At 38.2% G+C, this 22,500-nt stretch overlaps 2 protein-coding genes across 2 annotated transcripts; one reads left to right on the forward strand and one right to left on the reverse strand.

Moving 5' to 3' along the window:
* Nucleotides 1-3,182: 3,182 nt before the first annotated feature.
* Nucleotides 3,183-6,442, reverse strand: uchl1 (ubiquitin carboxyl-terminal esterase L1 (ubiquitin thiolesterase)). Its single transcript, XM_027026476.3, has 9 exons — nucleotides 6,295-6,442; nucleotides 6,185-6,196; nucleotides 5,567-5,695; nucleotides 5,280-5,415; nucleotides 4,896-4,981; nucleotides 4,440-4,487; nucleotides 4,285-4,354; nucleotides 3,874-3,932; nucleotides 3,183-3,764 (listed from the first exon to the last, which is right to left on the reverse strand). The coding sequence occupies exons 1-9, from the start codon at nucleotides 6,325-6,327 to the stop codon at nucleotides 3,681-3,683; spliced, it is 657 nt and encodes a 218-aa protein (XP_026882277.1). The 5' UTR covers nucleotides 6,328-6,442; the 3' UTR covers nucleotides 3,183-3,680.
* Nucleotides 6,443-11,172: 4,730 nt separating this feature from the next.
* anxa5b (annexin A5b) lies at nucleotides 11,173-20,013 on the forward strand. Its single transcript, XM_027026523.3, has 13 exons — nucleotides 11,173-11,297; nucleotides 11,538-11,577; nucleotides 13,993-14,077; nucleotides 14,949-15,043; nucleotides 16,460-16,573; nucleotides 16,655-16,745; nucleotides 16,866-16,945; nucleotides 18,041-18,091; nucleotides 18,270-18,363; nucleotides 18,495-18,590; nucleotides 18,827-18,885; nucleotides 19,217-19,339; nucleotides 19,537-20,013. The coding sequence occupies exons 2-13, from the start codon at nucleotides 11,575-11,577 to the stop codon at nucleotides 19,597-19,599; spliced, it is 954 nt and encodes a 317-aa protein (XP_026882324.2). The 5' UTR covers nucleotides 11,173-11,297; nucleotides 11,538-11,574; the 3' UTR covers nucleotides 19,600-20,013.
* The last annotated feature ends 2,487 nt before the right edge of the window (nucleotides 20,014-22,500 follow it).

Below are 22,500 nucleotides of genomic sequence, written 5' to 3' on the forward strand. Positions count from 1 at the left end.
TTCATATTTGACCCTTATCTCGGGGAAGGTTTTGTTGAGCGTCGCATATAAAAACAATCGAATTGCGTATATTGTAAACGTTTTGACTTGGACATGATACTTACAGAGTGGCATTGGATATTCTATAATATACTGAATAAGACAATTGTTCGGTAACGAGATAACAGATTGAAGTGGCAGATCTGCACAGATTCATACTTTTAATATAAATGTGCAGAGTGTTGAGCTTGTCCCCTAGTGGATCATAGGCGTTATTTCAGACACATTCTGGACTGTTCTGTAAAATTCAGCTTACTTAGTCAGTGCACATCTGAAACAAAAGAATCACATGTTGGCAGTTATTGGAATACTGGCCCCGGCTAGTCTAACACCAATGACCATGTCTCATTCAAAATCGCTCAGATGACACAATTTTCCCACTCGAATTCCCAGTCACCCTGACACTGATCCATAGAAAATTTGCTCATCTGATTTCCCATACAGGGAAACTCGATTTGTAAAAGGATAGGTGTCTTTAATGAAGTGGTCATTCAGTGTATATAAAAGTTACTAAGTGCAGGATTAGTTATCCTTCATTGCCCAGGAATCAATCGAGTGCTATAGTGCTACATTCAATCTACATTTGAATACACCAAGGGAAGTTATTCCATCACTTGGGTGCTAATGCAGGAAACAGTCTCCCCCATCCTTTGAGAGATGGCAGTTCAAGACAAGCTGTGGTACAAAGGGTGTGAGTTAATGTATTTGTTGAGGCAAGTGCATTCAGGTAGGAGGGTTCTACTGCATTTGTAGACAAGCGTAAGGGTTTAAATCGGATACAAGCAATAACAGGGCTTCCTTGCAGGGAGTAAAGCAGCATAGTGATGTGTGTAATTAATGCATATTCAATGAGTCTTGAAGCTGCATTCTAAATCAGCTGCAAGCATGTAGTAGTATACTGTATACAGGGAGGCCTACCAAGAGTGAGTTGCAGTAGTCCAGTCTTGAGGTGATGATGGACTGGACAAGCAACTGGGTGGTTTCTCTGGAACGAATCCTCCTGAATCCCTTGAATCCTCCGCATGTGGTTTATGTACTATATATGCGATATGGACAGGCACTTTTCCACATTGTGTTTTTTAATGAGCTTTGAATGAGCTTTGGAAAAGCATAAACTCAAAGATTTACTGGATATTGACAGTGTGCAGCCTAGATATTCTAAGCCATTCATTTGATGTCCAGGTCTCAAAGGGATGTTGTGATCATAGAATTTAATTTGTATCATTATATGACGATATTTAATGAATACATATTTTTAATTTTTTTTAAAGAATATTTAGTCTCTAAGTATTTTAGGTTTATATGGGGTCATCTTGAGCAAGGCTGTTAACCCTCAATTGCTCAAGTTGTACTCACTCATAATTGTAAGTCCCTTTGGATAAAAGCATCAGGTAAATATAATTTTTTTTCAACATGGAAGCTCCTGTCAGGCATCACTGTGGGTAAGATGAGCAGCCTGCATTAGTATGCAGCTAATATCTGATCGGGGCCAAGAAAGGCATTGGCAAGAACACCAGAGGAGCCAAGCACCAGCTGCTGTTGGATAAGTCTGTAAGACCAGATAGACCAACCTGTGCACCAGCTGGATTGACTACAAGAAAGCCTATGATTCATTACCCTACATATGGCTTCTGGAATACTTGAAGCTGTATAACATCAACAAGACTCATAGGGGTTATAGAAAATGACCCTAGAGATCAACTTCAAGCCAATAGCATGAATCACCAAGTGCAGGATTTACCAAGGAGGATGCCCTGTCCCTGCTGCTGTTCTGCATAGGCCTGAACTCCCTCAGGGAGATCATCAAGAGTGGTTAAAGATACTGGCTACAAAATGGAGCCACCTCCTCTACATGGATGACATCAAGCTGTATGCCAGAAGTGAACAAGACCAACTCACTAATCCATCTCATCAAGATAATATAGCAACAACACCAGAAAGTCCTTCAGACTGGATAAGTGTGGTTGGATAGTTACAAGATGATGTTAAGTAGCTAGAACGGAGCCAGTGGTGTAATGAAAATTGACTCCCTCTCAGGGCCATCCAGATGGTTTGATGGAAAACAATCACTCTCTCTCAGTGCCACTCACAGGGTTTGACATGGCCCAACAACACAGAAGAATAGGAATTTGCCTTTTTACACTACCAATTGGTACCAGTAGTAATGCTACTGTGTATAAATCAAAATTAGACTAGTTAACCTTTTTCTCCTATCTGCAATGCAGCCACTTCAATCCCATATTTAGGTCTCCCCAAGTTTCCTTTCATTGGTCTGGTTTGATAAATAGACTAACAGGTTGATCATTCTCACAGGTTACTTAAAAGTTTCTTTTAACCATTCTTACCTTTCTTTTATTAGGTAGCCATGTTGGTCCATCACAAATGTAGTTTGTGTTCATTCATTTTGGTTACTTTGTTTGCTACATTTGTTATACTATAGCAATGTTAGAAAACCTAATACTGTTGGTCATTAGTAGAATCTTAATCTAGGATTTTTATGCATGTTCTCCTACCTCTATTTATTCAAATAATATTCTCTAGTTATAAATACTTGTCATGAGTGATATTCTAATTTTTGGTACACAAGAAATAACCATGTTATCAAACTGGCAACTTATCAATTGAGACTGAATTAGCATTAATAAAATAGATTTTTCCCTGTTGAAACAGGGCGGTGCCACAACTAATCTGATGAACTATGATTGAAAATGTGTAAAAACCACACCACCATAAACCACTGCCAAGGTTTCTCTACCAAACCACAGGGCCTAACTGCCAGTTCCACACATTAGGTAAAAACATGGAACCATCTAGTTGGGTGGATGAGACCCTAATTTTCCCTTTTAAATAAAAAAATAATAATGTACAGTTGGTGAAATGACCAATTTAAATGTCATAGCTTTATGCATCATGGCATGCTCTCCCAGTCTCACATTGGTCATTAAATAAGGTTTGGCTCAAGTGCTCACCCAATCACTACCTGATTAAATAGAACGAGGTGTGCTTGAGTTGAATTGACAAACACTGGAATAGAACAGCCAACAAATATTTCAAAGTGACTTGGATTTTAAATGATCAAACATGACCTCTTCCAGAAAGTACATGGTCATAATTCTAAATTTAAAAAAACCCAAACACATTACTCAGTGGCTTATCCCTTTGATTTTATTGGTTTTGAAGCAGTCTACCTTAACAGTACACATAGCAATAAAATGGATCCCCATTGAGTGAGAATCTCCTATACTAACATTCTCACAAGACATAACAGCCAAAAGGCAGCATGGCACTACACCAGATCATGCACACCCAAATTATAATCCCAATGAACTGTAATATGGTTTCAAAAACCCACTACTTAAGATCCAGAGCCATTAATCACTTATTTAGAACTGAAGTGTTCACCAAGAAGAGTGCCAATTAAGGCACTTGTGCAAAAAAACTACAAATACAAAAAGAATGTCTAAACAAAGCTTGGCAGTTGTGAAGACCAATGTCAGAGCTAAAAGAAAGAACAAAAGGGCGATTCACTGTCAAGCAGACAGGCATTTGTGGTATACTGTTCACTCGTGTGCTCTGTCCTAAAGGGGAACAATGGTGGAATTTTTGGTCAGTTGATCACTCAGCTGTGTGGCCCGACATCTTCAGGCCTTGCAGAGAGCCACGGCAGAGAATCGCACCTCTCCTTTCTCACGCTCAGTAAAGCCACGGCACACCCTTGCTGCATTCTGCAGAGGGGAACAGAAGGGTTCCTCAGTCACCCAGTTGGTGAGTGCATAATTCAGTGGGTTACAGAAAGGGAACCATGCTTTGGGTTCACTGCAATAGATTAGGTACCATGACAAAGCTGTCTGGGTTTGTTGCACCATGATTCACAGGTCCATCAATTCGGCCATCTGAAACACAAAAAAGAGAGAGTACATGACCAGACCTCTGCAAGTCAAAAGTAACAGATGCCATGTACATGCTCCTGTAATGTCACATCTGCATTATGAGCCATACTTCCCCATAAGATGTTGAGCCTAGTTTGAAACTGTCATTCCTCAATAATTCAGTATTTCATGAGTCATTGGCAACACATCTTTCCTTTCATGCTGTAGTTATACCCTTGGTATATATGCTTTTTTGTAGATGTTTAACACTTTCAAAACAGGATTGCAATACATTTGAACATTAAAAAAATAAAGTCACTTCAGAAGGAGATTGAGAAATTATGAATTTGATAGACAGCAATTGAATATGACCTACCGAGTTCATAAAGCTGGCCATTCACACTGACAAAGGTAATAAAGTGAAAGTTCACTTTATCCGCTTCTGGCTGTTAAACAAACAAACTCATTCATTCAACAGTTACACAGAATTGCCTCTGCATTTGTGTACACGTGCGTGTTCTCGCATCTTACACGACACTGTCCCTCATTAGCAACTTGATGATGAGATTCCTGTATTGCCTGCAAGTAAGAGAGAGGTTGATTTACAAGACATGAAGAAACACCAAGGACATCAAAAGCACAATTTTCTCTCGGCTACGTTGTTCACAATCCATTTGTATGATTCAAGCTCCCCCTGCTGTTCAAGCCACTTACTGCAATAACTTTATATATATAAAAAAAAAAAAAAAAAAATAAATAAATAAATAAATAAATAAATATATTTTATATACAAATATATTTTATATATATATATATATATATATATATATATATATATATATATATATATATATATATATATATATATATATATATAGCATGACCATTCCATGAATCCAATTACAGGATTATCCATTAATGATATCATTAACATCTTAGATATACAGCAGCATTTAAAAGTCATGAAGTTAGCAAGATGTTCAGTACCTGATTTTGCTCCAGCTGTTTGGCACGATCAGCAGGGGACAAGCCAGCTGTCTCTTCTAGAAACGACTTCAAAGCAGAGCCACTTTCTGAGGAGCAAGTAGTATTAAGAAGCGTCTGATTTAGATCTTCATCTGAATGCCTGCCTTCACTTTAGTCAATCGTTCACACCATTTCAGCCAGATATTACCAATCAAGACAATGTCTGCACTACTTCAGTATGACCAGGGTCACGATTGCAATTGTGAAGTCCTTAAAATGTTTCACAGAACATCCGATTAGCTTTCAGATACAGAAAATTGGTCTAATTGCTTAATATTGGTGCACTACGCATAATATTTGGAGTAATTCAGCAACTTGCTAATTAAATTAACTAGTTTAACTTACCAAAACGTATCTTATCCTGATTGTTCGCCACGGCATGCAGCAAACCCACAGTACCACAGGAGTTTGTGATAGTCTGCTTTAGGAAGTAAACGTCCTTACAGCCATCAACTGACTGACTGGAGCGGAACTCCTCGTGCTGAGAGGAGGAGGAGGAGTTTGGTTTTGACCATTCATTTACAGTTTAAGGATTGCCTTACACCCGAAAAGCCTGCCAACATGGACAACGCAGGTTTAAGTGACGGAAGACTTGATCAATTAACCTGCGTTGCTGTGCCAGGTATGTTTACCTGTTGCGTTAAAGGGAACAGCAGCATTAAGGCGCAGCAGGGCGTGGGCACTCCGGACAAAGCGTCGTCCTCTAAACCCAACACATCTACGAAGTGCCAGTCTGCTCCCACGCCCAGATTACTCAGCACCTCCACGAGTGGACAGCGACACACACAAGAAATAAGCAGAGTCATCACTAGACACACACCCGAGGTCAGGCTGTGATGTAACGTCCACTCGAAACGTAATCCGGTTTTTCATATTTTTAAAGACAGCGGATGCATCAACTTCAAAATAAATATCTATATTTTTAAAGATACACTATTAAACACAGGATATGAGGCAAGTTTTAAACGCAACACATTCGATATAAAAAGAAACTGGAATGTGCGAAAGCCCAATACGGTGACGAGAGAAACCGCGTTAAATGAACTCAAATTCACTTGAGCTGAGTGTAAAAAGTTATTGTTTTCACGTCTAGCAGGTGGCTACAGGCGAGCCTACGCCCATCCATTGTGCAATACGGTGCACGGCAAGGCCGCAGCCACAAACACATCGTCAGCCTATCCGTAATGCCACTTTAAACACGAAGTCGAGGGAACCGTCGCCATCCGTAGACTATGACTCAGCGAACGCACCTTATTCAGCATCTGCAACAGGAAAAAATGCAAACACCTCTATAAAAACTTACAACCAGAGACCAGACAACTCGTACTACAAAAGCAACGGCAATAAAATGACTGCAGACCTCCGGGTTGATCTCCATAGGCTTCCATTCCATGACTACAGATTACAAGAGATCGCGTTCACTCGCCACCGGACGACCCTAAAAAAAAGCCTGAAACGCGCACAAATCTGACCGAGGAAAACACTACCGTTGAGCGCTAGTGTGTGTGGTTGATAAGCGACTGGTCACATCCCACTTCTCCAGACTTGAGGGGTGTGTTTTGAAATAAAAAAAAAACCGTCTGGTTTAACGGTCTGACGACAATTCAAACATCCCTTTCTGAACTGTTGCGACTGCATAAATGTAAAAAAGCTATGAAAACATAACTAAATTTAACTGAATGAAAATAAAACAATTATTCAAACCATATTTTCACTTCCTGTTCAAGTAGAACAGTCCATGGTCAGATGATTCTAGAAGCTACCAGTAGCGCCCAAAAGGGAATAATAATAATAATAATAATAATAATAATAATAATAATAATAATAATAATTAACAAAATGTAGTAGTTTGCCATGCGTTTGACATATGAGTATTTACTTCGCTGCATCTACTGCGATTTTGAATAACAAATCAGGTCTGTGCTTTGTAATTTATTAAGATGTAATCGCATTTAGGGTTGCTTGCTGTTTTCTTTTTCCCCTTTTTATTAGTTTATGAAGAAGAGTTAAGTACGTTTTCTATCTTTCAGTTTCTATTTTTTAAAATTCCCAACCGTTCTTCTCATTCTTCATCTGTCGTCTTGTTGCATCTTTGTCATTTCTTTATGCCTTATTTTCCATCCCCCTTCCATTTTCCAATGCGTCCATGTTTATGTATTTTATGAACTGGATCCAACAAAGTTGGTATACATCGTAAAGCTCCTTGTGTTTACATGCTAGACAAATCCCTTATTTAGTTTCCTTGCTCTTGGAAAAAGTGATATTAAAGTATTTTCATAAACTTTACATTTTAGTTGGTATTTGAACCTTAATTAATGACATGTAGTGAATAGTGTAGCAACTTCCTAATTCTATTCAGTGTTTCTAAATTCCATTCGGGCATAAGTTGTGAGTTTGATGTGCTGAAATGTTTAAGTTTGACTTAAGTGTGAAAATATGACTTTTGACATTTCATCTGCAACAGATTTTTCTGACAATTATGCCCAGCCCTACTTGTATTTAGTTTCTATATCTAATATCTGATGTTGCACATGCATGGGCAAGTACCACCAGTCTGTCCTGATTCTTGTTCAGTTCTGAAGCTCCAGTTCACTGTTCAACTGTTTGAGTTTGAGGCACTCTTTAAAAATATTTTGGCTGGTCCATGGCACATTATATCAGGGTGGGCTTTCAATAAGTGGGGCAATTTTGGAACTCTACCTTTACAAAAATGGCTTATTTGTTGCTGAGATGGAGTTGGCTGTGTAAAATGAAGAGCTACTGTTTCACCTCCTAGCCAGCAACTAGATAGAGCCTGACACTACAGTGCTCAGTGAAACTATGTTGCCACTTCAACAGGGATGCATGAAGTTCAGTTAAAAGTAGTACCACAGTTTGACACCTGGGTCATCAGTGGAAGGAGAAGCAATATAAGCCCTTCTAAATGCCTGACTTGAAAGCACTATGGCTAGGGATTAGCCAGAAACTATCCATCAATCAGCTACACAAGAGTCTACTTGGTAATCTCCAGCAGGGAGGAGAGAACCTATTAAAGAGAAATATGAGAAGATTCAGTGCTACAAATTTTCCTGTGAGCCCTCAATTCAGACAAGTTGCAACAACAAGTTGGCATAGCTGCTTCCATCACACTGAGCCAGGTGTTGACAACTGGAGGCAGAGCAACTGGAAGAAAAGGGGAACAAGAGCCAGTTCGAGAGCCAGGTCTAACTGGGAGCTGCCTGGACCAACCACACATCCCGCACCTAACTAGGTTCATCATCCATCCTGCAGCTAGACACAAAAGAGTGGGAAAGATACACCACATATCCTGTACTTAGTAACCAGTGAAAGTATCCAGACATGGGGCAGTGGTGTTTGAGGCTCACCATGAAGAACACCTAGCTGATTGAAATTTGGGACCCCTGCATTATAAGGATAGGTTTTCTGTTATCAGTGGTAGCCACGCTTAACTTCAAAGTCTGCTCTCTGTAGTGAGAGAGGTAGTTCCCATCCTTTTCGAATTGATGAAGTGAGGAAGACAGGCAAGCACAGAAATGGGAGACTTTGGACCCAGATGACATGCCATCCCACCCTGGCTACAACATTACTTGTCAATCAACAAAGGTAAACAGCCAATGAGAGCCCGGCTAGCCACAATAGCACAAGAAAAGGCAGAGGCCTACAAAATTGAGTTGTTACAGCTTTTTCTGTGTGAAAAAGAATCATGAGATCCATGAGTGCATGTGAGATTTACCTGCTAAATAATGTTGTGACCCCATTTAATACCTGTTATGTCATGCTCTTGTTAACCCGCTCTCCCAATTTGCCTGATGTTTATTTGTATCTTTAATCTGCTAGCTAATTGGCAAGCTTATGTTTATCTAGCAGATGTTTCTATGTTGACATTAAATTTAGGTTGTTGGGTTGTTGGGTTTATTTTGGTTGGGTTGCTGGGGCTCTGTACAAATCACCAGGGAAATACTTTCAGCTGGCTACATTTGCCTTTATATACATACATACATACATACATACATACATACATATATATATACCCAGACCCCTGGTAGAGGAACCGAGCTTCACTGAAAAGACAACATTGAAATGAGTAACACTGCTGGAAGTGCCCACTTGCTGTGTAAGGCAAACCCATCTCCAGAGCAGAGTTGGGTATGTCATTTGGGGTTGAAAGACTGCATAACCAAGCCTGTGTTCAATCACTGGTGAGACAATCGAGAATTGCAGACAGTATCACTTAAATCACTGGGGGCAAAGGGGGGCTTACACCTCAGACACAAGGTTTGTTTTGCCAAGATCCAAGACTGGGCATCACAGGAGTGGTCCTGTTGTCAGTGGGGACTGTGACTAACTGAGATGAAAGACTGGCTCCACCTGTGGAACGTATCAGTCCCTCTTCTTGATGCATGTGCTGTGAGTCAAGAGCTCCAGCAGGGGGCATCAGCTGGCTGCAGGAGAAAATGGAAGAAAGATTTAGAGAAATACATTTATTTACGAAGCACATTTTAAACAACATGCATTAACCCAACCTAAGTGCTATACATTAAATCAAAGGTCAAATGAAAATGATAAAGAAAGTTGAATAAACTAAAAAGGTTCATTGGAAATGATAAAAGAAAGAAACAAAACACAGACACTGAGGAATGAAATACACCAGAAATTGCAGGCACCCGTATACTTGACTTGAGGCAGTCCCTGAATAGTGCTCGTTGTCTTAGTTAAGAATCACAATGTATTAGATTACATGTATAGGTCCAGGTGGTGCTCATGGTGGCATGTATGCTATGTCATACCTCTCGTAGTTTGTTGTACATAATGCTTTCCTCTATGGCTAAGATTTATAGATGGAGTGGCCAGCCTCAGTAAATTATAGGGAGATTTTCATTGAAGAGTAGCCTTAAAAAGATTCAGTATGCCACTGCGACTGTCTCACTTGAGACACACTTCAAAGTTCACTGGACAAGGCAGCATGTACATAGACAGTGACTTTTACTAATAATGCCATGGCCCCTTCTTCAGAACGCTGGGATGGGCCAGTCCCTAAAGTGAAAATCCCAAATTTCATATGTCAGATCACCTGTCATTTTTCTAATATACTTACATTACAGAATATTTTAAAATATCACCAGGAAGGACACACAGGCACATACAAAGCAGCTTGTCTCTGCAGTCATAGTAATGAATAGTTTTGATTAGTACCACTCTCAGATATGCATCCTATAGAATCTAAGCATAGCCTATATGAATAGGTTGACTTTTTAAATTACGTTATGTATGAAATAAGTTTATATTATTTTTTGGCCACTTGTTAACCTGTCTCTGAAGGGTTAGATGGATCTTACTGCACATCAGTGACTGCTCTGTAAAAGTTTAAATCACAAACAACTGGTATGGTGTATCAGTAGCCCCAGAACAGTAAGGCCCCCCAAGATATTATGGCAGGTGTGAGTGCCAGTAAGATATACTATACTGCCACCTACTGGTAAATACCATGAAAGCTTTTAGAAATAAGCCTCACCCAGGATCCCCGCTTGGTAAAACATAGTGTATCCAATCCGTCACTGTTCCACAAAGAAGCAGCTGCACACATGTTCCTAACCCTTATTCTTTGGATATCTTTATTAGTTTCCCCTTCTGTACTGTAATTATACCTTTTTTATGCTCAATAGTACAAATGTGGTAAATCCTATTGCAACACCCTTTGAAGACTGTTGTGTCTTAACCTGACATGCAGTACGGTATATATATTCCCTGTTACAATGGTTTGTACCTGATCGTACTTCTGAAGGTCTGGTTGTGTGCTAGGTTTAGTGCCAGCCCTAGTTTTTCCACAAAGGACCTAATGCTCCTAAGCTTCATAAAGACTAGTTTCTCAAATTGGATCACATTTGAAACTAAACTCTGCGATCCATTTCCCCATAAATCTGAAATGCCTTAATCAACTACACACCTATAATGAAACAAAACAAGTATTTTATACGTGATTATGATTTGCATCTCCAAAATCTGCTAGCTGTTTATAAGACTTAAATTGAACTTTGTATTTAGATTATTATTCAGCTAAATAGAGATGTCTGTGAGGCAACATAGTTATCATGAATATTTTTAAAACATTCACTTTCCGAGCTACACGCAAATAAAGAGACAATGCTTATGTTCTGTCAGTAGTTTTAGTAACGTTCTCTTTAATCACAAACTACATAACCCATAGACTGCAGCGGCATTTTCGTCACAGGGGTGCGGCTCCTGGTAACAGAAGTACTTACTGTTTAAATAGCGTCCTTCCTCCCTTCCCTTTTTTCCCCTTGTCCTTTCGCTTTGCGGACTGCCTGCAGTGACCGAGTGTGTGCAACGTCAAAAAGCTTTTTGGTAAGTAGTTTGTAACTTTTTACATTCTAATCAGTGTTGTGTTAACCAACCATTATAAATCGTGCAGGTAAGGACCTTACCTGTGGAACATTAGTTGTCTTTTGTCTTTGAAGACTAAATCTGTCCTTTATAATTTACGCCAGTCCGTTTACGCCTGAACCCCGTGGATGTATTCCTTTATTTGTATTATGGCTTTGCATAGCTTACATGTTCTAAACGCCATACTTCATCTACCCACAGCTTTAGCTTTGCTGAAGAGTGCAAAAATAAAATCACCATGGTAAGTCAACTGTTGCCTTCTTCCATAATGTTACTGCAATCGTGTGAATAGTTTCATTACAACTTCGTTACTTTTGCCAAACCTTTTTTTTTTTTCGTTTTAGATTGGAAAATAGCGTATGTAAAGCCTCTAAAGAATATTTTGATATTGATTTGATATTTTAGGCGTGTCGACACGTGCAATCACTGTTCATCTGGTAATTATTTGGCGTATAAACGTGTTAAGAGTATAACCTAGTTTCAAGCACATTCCTAACCATCATAGATATTCTGCCTGTCCACTCCTTGTATGACGCAACGATTCTCTCATTTGAAGCGTTGTGCTTGTTTGTAATTTTTTTATTTTATTTTTATTTTTATTTTTTTTCCGTGAAAGTTAAGGTTCTTGTATCAACGTTACAATTTGTTTTTCCTGGACACGTTGCTTGATGTTTAGAAACTAGTGGAAAAACCTTCTAAAGTCTAAGGGTGGAGGGAGGATTCTCTTTTAACCCAGATGTAGAGGAAGAGGGTTTTTTCCACTTCTTTTCTTATTTGGTCTAACCTTGTGTGTGTGACTCATAGGTGTGGGCAGAGTTCTGCAAAAGGCGGCGTTTTCTCTTGCTCTGTGTATTTAGATATGACTTCCATCTGTTAGAGTAAATAGCCAGACCTAGTCATAGTTGTCCTAGTGTTGCCCTGGTTACACGGGAGGGGTCCTGCTTGCAGAGATGGGAAATGGAGCAGTTGCTTGTGTAAACAAACTTTAATACTGACGTTGATTAACGTTTATTAATCTTTCACATTCATTATATTTCTGAATAGAAATTTTACTATGGGATCCTTTGTTTATTTTTCCTTATATGTGCATATCTTAATCACCTCTAGATTTATTGTGTGTGTGTGTGTGTGTGTGTGTGTGTGTGTGTGTGTGTGTGTGTGTGTGTGTGCGCGCGTGTGTGTCTGTCCTCTTTAACACTGCTTATCTCGCATAGTCCAAATCTGTAGCACATGACCACAGATCTTTTACTGATCATGCCTTGCTAACACAGAAATGCTATTTAGACTAAGATTTTTTTTTGAATTGCACACTTGTGGATAACCACAACAGAAATTAAGGGCTGACTCATTCCTCATACACAATACTTTTGCCAAGGCATCCATGTAGAGGCAGATGATGATATACAACTCTTCAATCCTAATATGCGAGACTCTAAAACATCATAATCCAGTTATTTATTTGTGTGGTATGAGTGTGAGTTTGAATGGGTTCCAAAGAGTTCCACATTACTTCGCATCCCAACAACAACAATGAAGAAGACTCTGACCAATCATCTAAATTGCAGAGGATAATGGGGTAGTGGATTGGAACTGTGTTGCTGTGCTCTGGCTGGTTTCACAATAAGTTGTGGAATTTATTCTGTTTGTTTATTGGTGGTTTTATTTTTATCTTGTGTGGCTGTCTGCTGCTTGCTTCATGGCACCAATTATTATTATTATAATTTTTTTTACACAGTTAGATTTTTGGATTGATTTCAGTGACAATTGATTGAAGTAATAACTAGGCAGAAAGTGTGTGCTTTTCAAATTAATTAATTAATTTTTTCTAGAGGGAATTGTAGATGTTTACTAGGAGTGCAGTTATAAGCATTAAGCTAATTTCCTTCTATTCTTGTGGAGAGAAGCACCAGAGTTTTGAATGTTATTTGGAGTGTCCTTTGAGATTGTGAAGTAAGAGGAATGGGATTGTGGAAAATCTTTAAGAAGATGGTGCAATCTTGATTTCCTTCCTGGTATCAAGAGGCTAGAGAAGTTTGTTCCCACACAACATTGATTACTTCATGTGCATAAACTGACCCCAGCTATTGCATGCAATGGCATGAGGAATAAAAATGATGCCATGAACAATGCAGCTGCATCTACTTATTAGGAGAATAGTGTTCAAATACATAACAAAAGACCAACACAGAATTGTTTGGGAATGTTGGTGCTTAAAAATATGAAATAAAATCTCATTTCGGTCTTAGCAATTTTCTTCTTTTACTCTCTCTCTCTCTCTCTCTCTCTCTCTCTCTCTCTCTCTCTCTCTCTCTCTCTCTCTCTCTCTCTCTCTCTCTCTCTCTCTCTCTCTCTCTCTCTCTCTCTCTCTCTCTCTCTCTCTCTCTCTCTCTCTCTCTGTGTGTGTGTGTGCGCTCATGGTGGATTTCTATGTCTCCCACACTACTCTACAACCTCTTTAGTTGCTCAGTCTCAAATTTCCATATGGAAAATGGTCATGGTTGAGGCTAATCTGCTTTAGTTAAACACAGAGTGTATAATCAGAGCAAGTTTCTACACTGTAGAAATAAAAAGGAATTTAAAGGTTAACTACATCATTTAATAATTGCTGGCATGGGCTTTATTGTACAGTGAATATTATTAAGGAAATGATTTGCAGGCCGGAAGAGGAACTGTGAAGCCCCAGAGTGGATTCAATGCCAATAATGATGCAGAGGTTCTTTTCAAGGCTATGAAAGGACTGGGTAAGGCATACTACACACAAACACTACTACTACACTACAGCGCTCTAACAGATTTGCTCCTCTGTAACCCAAATGCAAAATAAAATGTGAATGTAAAATGAACTTGGTGGCAGAAAAATTTGTTTTGCAATTTTAAAAGCAACTAGTCACATTGCTCTGATGCTGAAAGTTTTGTGCTAGATTACATTATCTATCTATCTATCTATCTATCTATCTATCTATCTATCTATCTATCTATCTATCTATCTATCTATCTATCTATCTATCTATCTATCTATCTATCTATCTATCTATCTATCTATCTATCTATCTATCTCTCCAAAAAAAATATATATATATATATACACACACACACACACACACACTGACAGATTAAAATGACAGTGTGTGCAGTTCACACCATATAGTTTTCTTTGCTACAAACAATATTAACATATTACTAGTTAATATTAATATATAATATTAATACATTGATTAAGAGGGAAAAGAGTGGAAAGAATGATTTATTTGCACTTAATGGATTGGAGCAGTACATGGATTCAGACATGCAGGGTTAACTTTTTCATTTGCCCTCTTATTGCACAACCCTTTCATAGCAATAACCTTTTAACCCACAGTGTGTGCGTGTGCGTGTGTATATGTATGTATGTATATGTATGTATGTATATGTATGTATGTATATGTATGTATGTATGTATGTATGTATATATGTATGTATGTATATATATATGTATATGTATGTGTATATGAGTTTTTTGCCAGTGTTATCAGCATGGAGAATCAGCGCAAGCTTCCCTTGCTGACTTGGTTTATACACACCCAGTTTGAGATATGAACAAACAGGCTTTAAATGGTTGAATTGTGCGTTTAGGTACGGATGAGGCGAGCATTCTGCAACTGCTGACTGCCCGCAGTAACGCTCAGCGGCAGCAGATCAAGGCTGCCTACAAAACCCTGCATGGCAAGGTAAGGGCTTGAACCCCACCCAGCAAAGTCTAACATACCTGCTTGGTGACATTCTAGTTGCCATGCCTGTTTTCAGCAAAATGGCACCCTGGAAGTTAACTTCAGCATTATAAAGACAGTGTGGGCAGTGACCATCAATCAAACCATGGCAAACGCAGTGCAAACAGTGATGTGAGCCCTCCCTGTCTAATTGCTGTGTGCTTATGATATGAAGGATTGCTACATGTATATAGGTCTACCCTGTTCACTTGACATGATTGTATACTTTTATATAAGGCTATTGTATACGGTTATTAAGAGCAGACGATGTATGTTAAAAAAGAGGTATAAATTGTACTTTTTATATATGGTGTGTGTATGCATTTATTATGTGTAACTGTTATAGACATGGTTGTATATTGAACATGAAGCAAATACTTTTGGTTACATACTTGGTTGTATGCACAAATGTATGTGGAACTATTTATGCTGTATGTATGCTGACTGGTTTTATATTTTTAAAATAATATGATTGATATTAATAGCAAAACCCTTAACAGGAGTACCATGCTGCAAAAACACACTTGCAGTGTTCACAGTTGTTGAAAGTTGGTGGAAAAGCAGCATTTTGAGCCAAGACGTAAATAAACCACTAAAATGATCTTTTTGTTGACTTATGCTGCTACGTTTGATGTGGTGTTAATTTTTTTCCTGCTAAACCTTGCTCTCTACCTGCATCTTTTCTTTGCTTCGCTGCTCAGTGCATTCTGCTGCCTCTTTGGGAATAGTTCACTATGGCCCTGGTTTTTAATGTTCAACCAAAAGATCAATCTCAAATTCACCTGCCCACAAATAATTAAAGCATAATAGAGGTGAGAACTAATGGGATACAAACTGGAAGTTACTTAAATGAGTAAAGGTGAGAGAACTTCAGTGCACTTCAGCTGGTCTAGTCCATGCACTTTAGTCAGTTATTCCATAATTGCCAAATTTGATTTTTTTTTTTTTTATGTTTTTATCAGCACATTTATTTGGATAAGCAAACAATTCCATGTTGTATTGATTCATACCTAAAATTATTAAGCCATCCATTTAGTGAGTTTTGGTGTTGGATGAATAAAATACTCTAGTTATGGTCAAAGCAAAAAATCTATTCCACTGTCCTGTATGATAGAGGGGTGGACATTTTGTGCCCATTCAAACACAAAATGGTTTATGTATGAAGTGATGTTTATGTAAATTGACAGTCACTGTGCCTCTATTTCTTCTCTTCCTTGTCTATTCCTGTAGGCTAACATCAAGGCTTATTATATATATTAAACACAACACAAACTCCTATAAAGCTCAACTGGGTTAATTTACCACCGGCATATTTTGGGTGCCACCTTATATTGTATGAGAGCTCATCTGTCTCTCCCTCTATCGCTGTCTCTTTAGGACTTGGTGAGTGATCTGAAGTCAGAGCTGACTGGGAAGTTTGAGACTCTGATTGTGGCACTGATGGAGCCACCTACATTGTATGATGCAAAGTTATTGAGAAATGCCACTGAGGTACACATACATTCACACTCTAATCACATGCCTTGTTCTTTTTTTTATGAGTTTACTGACTGCAGTGTGTTCTATTATTAGGGGATGGGCACTAGTGAGCATGTTTTGATTGAGATCCTAGCATCTAGAACCCCCAGTGAGATTCAAAACATCATCCAGACCTACAAAAATGGTAAGAGTATCTTCCTGTTGTCTGAGTATGTCTGTATGGTTTTTGCATGTGGGTTGCAGTTAGTGGCAAGATAATAATAATTTTCACTAATTTGGTGGTGTTTGGGTGTGTCTACCACAGAGTATGGTCATAACCTGGAGGATGATGTGACTGGTGACACCACTGGACACTTCAAGAGGATGCTGGTCATTTTGCTCCAGGTAATCTTCTCAGCTTGTTGGAAATAATTGGAAAATCATTAGTGAATGAGTGTTGTTCTATATATCTGGGCTCTCTAACACTGGTGCTTGATGATCAAAAATCAGCATGGGTGTTATTTTTCAAAAAATTTATCATTTCTTGAACACATTTACACATTGCAGGGTAAAACAATAGAACAAGTTTCATCTTACAAATTGTCATGAACCAGATCGGAGACAGATGTAAGATGGGTTTGTTTTTTTTTTTTCACAAAAGGGTAATCCAGATTCCGACTAGTCCACCAGGCAGAGGTCAGAATCCATGAAGTAGTCAGCCAGAACTTAAGAGAGCAGTCCAACAGGTCAAACCAACCAGGTAGGGGTGAGGCAGAGGTGATAATCAGGAAACCTTTTTTTTTTTTTAACCAATTTTTATTAAGGTAATACTTTAAGTATGCCTCAAAAACATGCCGTTCACTAGATTTGGTGTATCATTCTTATTTAATATTCATAACAGAAGTTGGAGGTCCTGCTCATTACTGTATGAAGGGAAATCTTGGGCTTGACTCCACTATCAGTGTGAAGACAGATACGTTGGACCATTTTATGTTCAAAGCCATTATTGGTCAGCTTAATTCATATTTATCTGTATTTTTAGCCACATACAGGTCTCAGTATAGGTGATGTTCTAGGGGATAGATTCAGTTTGATATTCCAAGATGGCATTTGGTTATAGTGCACCATCAACGTAGAATGATTTACAGAAACATCTGAAACTGGAGAGACTGAAATGCTGCGATTTGTAAGAGATCTGTTAAAGAATTGTGACCTGTAGTTCACTGCTTTACATGCATGTGTGTTTTTTTTTTCCCTTTAATTTTTCCCCTTTCTGTTAATGCCCATTTTAGTGCCTTCTTTGCTAGAGAAACTTTCTCAATGTGAATTTACTGTGGTCAAAAAGATTTTTTTAGAATTATTATTTATGAAAAAAATGAGATGCTGAGAAACTGCATTTATGGTATATTATTGTCATGTCAGTAACGAGATGGTTAACTTTTGCATGTGTCTGTGAGATTCTAATAATTATGGATACAATATGGGCTGTTTTGGTTTTAGGCCAGCAGGCAGCAGGGTGTACAAGAGGGCAGCATACAGAGTGATGCTAAGGTAATTATTGGCACATATGATGTCTGTATGCATAGCAATATAAAAAGAAATTGGCGTGCTTGTAAAATATCAAACTCTGCCATCTAGAGGTCATATGTCTATGTATATCAAGATACTTTTCTAAATCAATGTACAGGTAAGCAGTCATGAAATGACTTATGTTTGTGTGTGTACACAGGCCCTCTTTGATGCCGGAGAAAAGAAGTTTGGCACTGATGAAGAGCAGTTCATTACCATTTTGGGGAACCGCAGTGCTGAACATCTTAGGAGAGGCATGTACTTTTTTTTTTTTTTTTTTTTTTTCTCTCTCTCTCCTCTGTCTTGCTTGCTCATACACACATGCACATCTTTAGAAATCAGTCTACCATCTTCACTGATCAAAGGATGTGTGCTGTTTTTGCAGTGTTTGCAGAGTATATGAAAATGTCTGGATTTCAGATAGAAGAGAGTATAAATAGAGAAACTTCTGGAAATCTGAAAGAAGTGCTGCTGGCTGTTGGTAAGACGCCTCGTTTGACTCTTCATGTAAGGGTGTGTGCTACTGTGTTTCACCCGTTAACACTAAAATATATACACACACACACACACACACACACACACACACACACGTGTATGTGCAGTATAACAGTTGAGAGCATTCATTTGGCATCCTTAAATATTCTTTCTCGCCCCCAAGGCCTCTTTGTGTCCGTCTCTCTGGTGAATGTACTTGTACTCTTTAACTCTCACACACAGTTAAATGTGCCAGGAGTGTTCCAGCCTACTTTGCTGAGTGCCTGTACAAGTCCATGAAGGTAAGTTGTCATATGCACTGATGTGAGAAGAAAGACACTCTCCATGATTCTGCACCCAAGTTTGCTTCTTTAAAGTGAAAAGTTAAATAAATGCTTTTGATTTATAGTCCCTGTGACCTCGCTGAACAGACTGTTACTTTCCTTGAATTAGCTCTTTTATTAATAATTTATTCTTTATCAGATTGCTACGTTATTGTGAAAAGATATCTTAATGAGGTTGAATGCATCTTGATTTCACATAGCCAGTTTATATGGACAGTGTCGCTAATATTGTTCAACAGTGACGGATGTTTTTATGACATGATGATGTAAACCTCCACAATTTCTCAAGGGGGCTGGCACGGATGACAACACCCTGATAAGGATCATGGTCTCCCGCAGTGAAATTGACATGCTGGATATACGAGCAGAGTTCAGGAGGATGTTTGCAACTTCTCTGAACAAGATGATCAAGGTATACCTAATCAAAAGTGAGGCATGCATACACCATGCCCTTAATGTCTACAAATGTCTCGTCAAAATATAGTAATGTACTATTGGATTATAATGAATGTGTTGCACATTGATAGAAATATAAAACATCCATGAGTGCAAACCCCCCAATAACCCCACATTGGTGTCTTTGTCTTGGTCTGTCTGTCTTTGTTACAGGGAGACTCCTCTGGTGACTATTGTAAAACCCTGCTTCTGTTGTGTGGTGGAGATGATGCCTGAATGCACTCCTGAATTGTTTCCACATTTGAAGTAGTTGCATACCTGAGCATTTTGAGCATTTTAAGCATTTATTAAATAACACGCTCATTTATTAAGTTTAACAATTTTCAATTAATTGCATGGATTTAACACGGTTCTAAATATTTATCCTTTGTACATTTACAATAACAGTTTATGTAACTACATCTGATGATGTTTTGATAATAAGTGTTAATAAAGGCTCATTTGATCATGAAAGTTTTATATGCTTGCCAGTATACCAGTAATTGTGAAGTAGCTGTTGTGAACTATGACTGGTTATGGAAGGAAAAAAAATCAAAGTAAGTTTGCTGCATAATCCAAAGCTTAGTTAAATTAATATTGCCATGTGTTATTTTTCTTACTTATTTAATTAAATAAACATTTTTAAAAATGTGTTGTGTGACATTATGGGATTGATGAAAGAGATTAGTGGAAGGGAGGAGGTTCTATTGGTTAATATTTTATTAAGTCATATTTTATTTTGTCTCATCGGCTGGGAATCAAACATAGTAGACTGGTATGAACCTAGTTATTTCTCACTGAGTGGAACAGAGCAGTGAATAATATTTTACTCATGAAATAATCGTAGTAAATCTATTATTGGACGTTATTGCAGTACACATTAGTGATGCAATACGCCATTTTCATCATATATATGATGATGATTACTTTCTATTAATATCTGCAAACTAACAAAAACTTCAAAAAGAAATTTAAACCGCATGCAAGACCATTTTTTAAATGTAAGATACGTTTGTGTTCTGTGTGTCACAAACGTACTTTTGTTTGCATATCTGTAGTGCTAATAAATGTCCACGTGGGTGTAGAAAAGTCGCAGTTATGACATCCATGAAACCAGCGACAATATTTCATAGAACTCCCACTGAAAAAGATGTTCACCCTTTTATCATCAATACACATTAATCTAAAGGTACTAACTGAAGTGGAACCAGGTAAGTGGAAATATATCCTGATATAGTAATCATTATTTCATGACCCCACATTAAAACATTGCGTGTATTGTGGGAAGTTGTTTACAAAGACTTGTTCATGTTATTTACTTTGCAAGATTTTACTATTTAGTATACAGATAAACAGTTGCTACATGAGAGAGTGAGTGTATGTTGTTACAGTACCGTGGTAATGTTTATTAGTGGGTGTAAGTATGCTTAGCCTTATTCTGTGTTGTATGACCTGTCATCCTCCCGCTATCATGCAGAGATACAGCCAGAAGTGCTTGACAATGGCAGAAAACCAGGTAGAGTGTTGTGGTCTGGAACACAAGCTGAAGGACTTAGGCCATTTCTGCATTGTGCTGAAATGTGGAAAAGCATAAAGCAAACTAGTGTTTACAATTGCTTGCCAATTAAAATGGTAGAAAATAAGACTGCCTACCTTTGTATCAATTCTAAGTTGGACCAAGTTTGCCACTATGTGTAAGTATATTTATATATGTAGACCTTTGTCAACTGAGAGAACAAAGGGGCAGATGTTTGACCAATAAATGTTGGTGGTGGCCCAAGCTTGGCCAATGGGAGTGTCTGAAGTTAGGGGTGGAAAGGTCAGGCCACCCTAAGCCACGCAGCAGTAAGATGTAGATGAAACTCAACATCTTTTCTTTGTATGTTAGTTTTTTTAGAAGAAAGACTAACATGGAATTATATCTGCAAGTTTGGAGGTCAGCATCCACAACTTTGGAGGTCAACATGTATAGGGTCTGCATGACTTTATTTTGTTAATGCATTGATCTGTGTATGTGAGTGTGTGTAGTGTGTATGTGAGTGATGGAAACATAAAGAAGCATGTGCATGCGAGCGTGTGTGTGTTTGTGGTCGTGCCAGCCCCCCATGTGGAAATCTCCATTTGCCATTGCTCTCCATTTGCCATTGCTCTTTTCCCTGGGAGCCAAAGTGCAACTTTAAGCATGTAGGGACATGAGTCCATGAGTGAGAGAATGGTTTTCTCTCATACACATACATTTCTTTCAATATAACAGTAACTGTAAACATTTCTCCTATCAGATCCTTTAATAAATAACTACTTGAAAAGACTTGTCCCTGCTCATACATGCATAGCTTGTGTGCTCTCATTCATTTGTAACACAAACCATACTGTATATGTGGACATTCAACAGAGGTAAAATTAAATAATGTGACTAATTAAAAAAAAAAACTCTTTTAAACTAATATAATGCCTCAAAGCACAGTCTATGACCTAACACACACACAGAGGTAGAAATGCTTGGCAGCACATATCCATTTTCCTCCATATCCTCCATATTCCTTATTGTAATGTGGGAATTTCTCAAAGAGGAATTATTTCTCTCTTACAAGAAGAAAACACTTTACAAAATAAGGCCTTTAATAAGTAAAAATGTCTGTCTGTCTGTGGGCTGTGAAAAAATGCTAATGTCACAGGACAGCTACAGTGTTTACGGGACTGTGTGTCTTTGTGTGTGAGATGGCAGTAACTTTTATCAGGAGATGCAGAATATTTCTGTGATTATTGGTCATCTACATGGCATGATCTGGAATTCCATCCAATCAAAATGCTTCTGGTAATGCATTGTTACTCTCCTCTTTTGCTGTGGGTGGGTGGATTTGTTAAGGGTGTACTACTAGAACGATTATATTTCACCACCCCAGTGTGTGTGTGTGTGTGTGTGTGTGTGTGTGTGTGTGTGTGTGTGTGTGTGTGTGTTTAAGGGAAAGAGTATGGTACAATTTATTTGAACATCAAAACAGTGCATTTTACAACTGGTAATGTTGAATCAAAAAGCTAATTTTAAAAATCAAAGGCTTAAGCATGAATAGTAACTTTCAGGGGTACACATTTCTTTCAGCACGAAGGACATTACCACAAGTTTAATGAGGAACACTA

This window comes from Electrophorus electricus, chromosome 5 (genome assembly GCF_041902795.1).
Source record: "Electrophorus electricus isolate QZ-2024a chromosome 5, ASM4190279v1, whole genome shotgun sequence".
NCBI lineage: Eukaryota > Metazoa > Chordata > Actinopteri > Gymnotiformes > Gymnotidae > Electrophorus > Electrophorus electricus.

Excerpts from the sequence above, each read along its gene's own strand:
- uchl1 (XM_027026476.3), bottom strand. The coding sequence starts at position 6,327 with ATGGAATGGAAGCCTATGGAGATCAACCCGGAG. Across the intron at positions 3,933-4,284 it reads TGGCCAGCTTTATGAACTCG|ATGGCCGAATTGATGGACCT; the intron begins GTAGGTCATATT and ends TTTGTGTTTCAG. Across the intron at positions 3,765-3,873 it reads ACCCAGACAGCTTTGTCATG|AATGCAGCAAGGGTGTGCCG; the intron begins GTACCTAATCTA and ends TCCCCTCTGCAG.
- anxa5b (XM_027026523.3), top strand. Across the intron at positions 16,746-16,865 it reads CATCCAGACCTACAAAAATG|AGTATGGTCATAACCTGGAG; the intron begins GTAAGAGTATCT and ends TGTCTACCACAG. Across the intron at positions 16,946-18,040 it reads TGCTGGTCATTTTGCTCCAG|GCCAGCAGGCAGCAGGGTGT; the intron begins GTAATCTTCTCA and ends TTTTGGTTTTAG.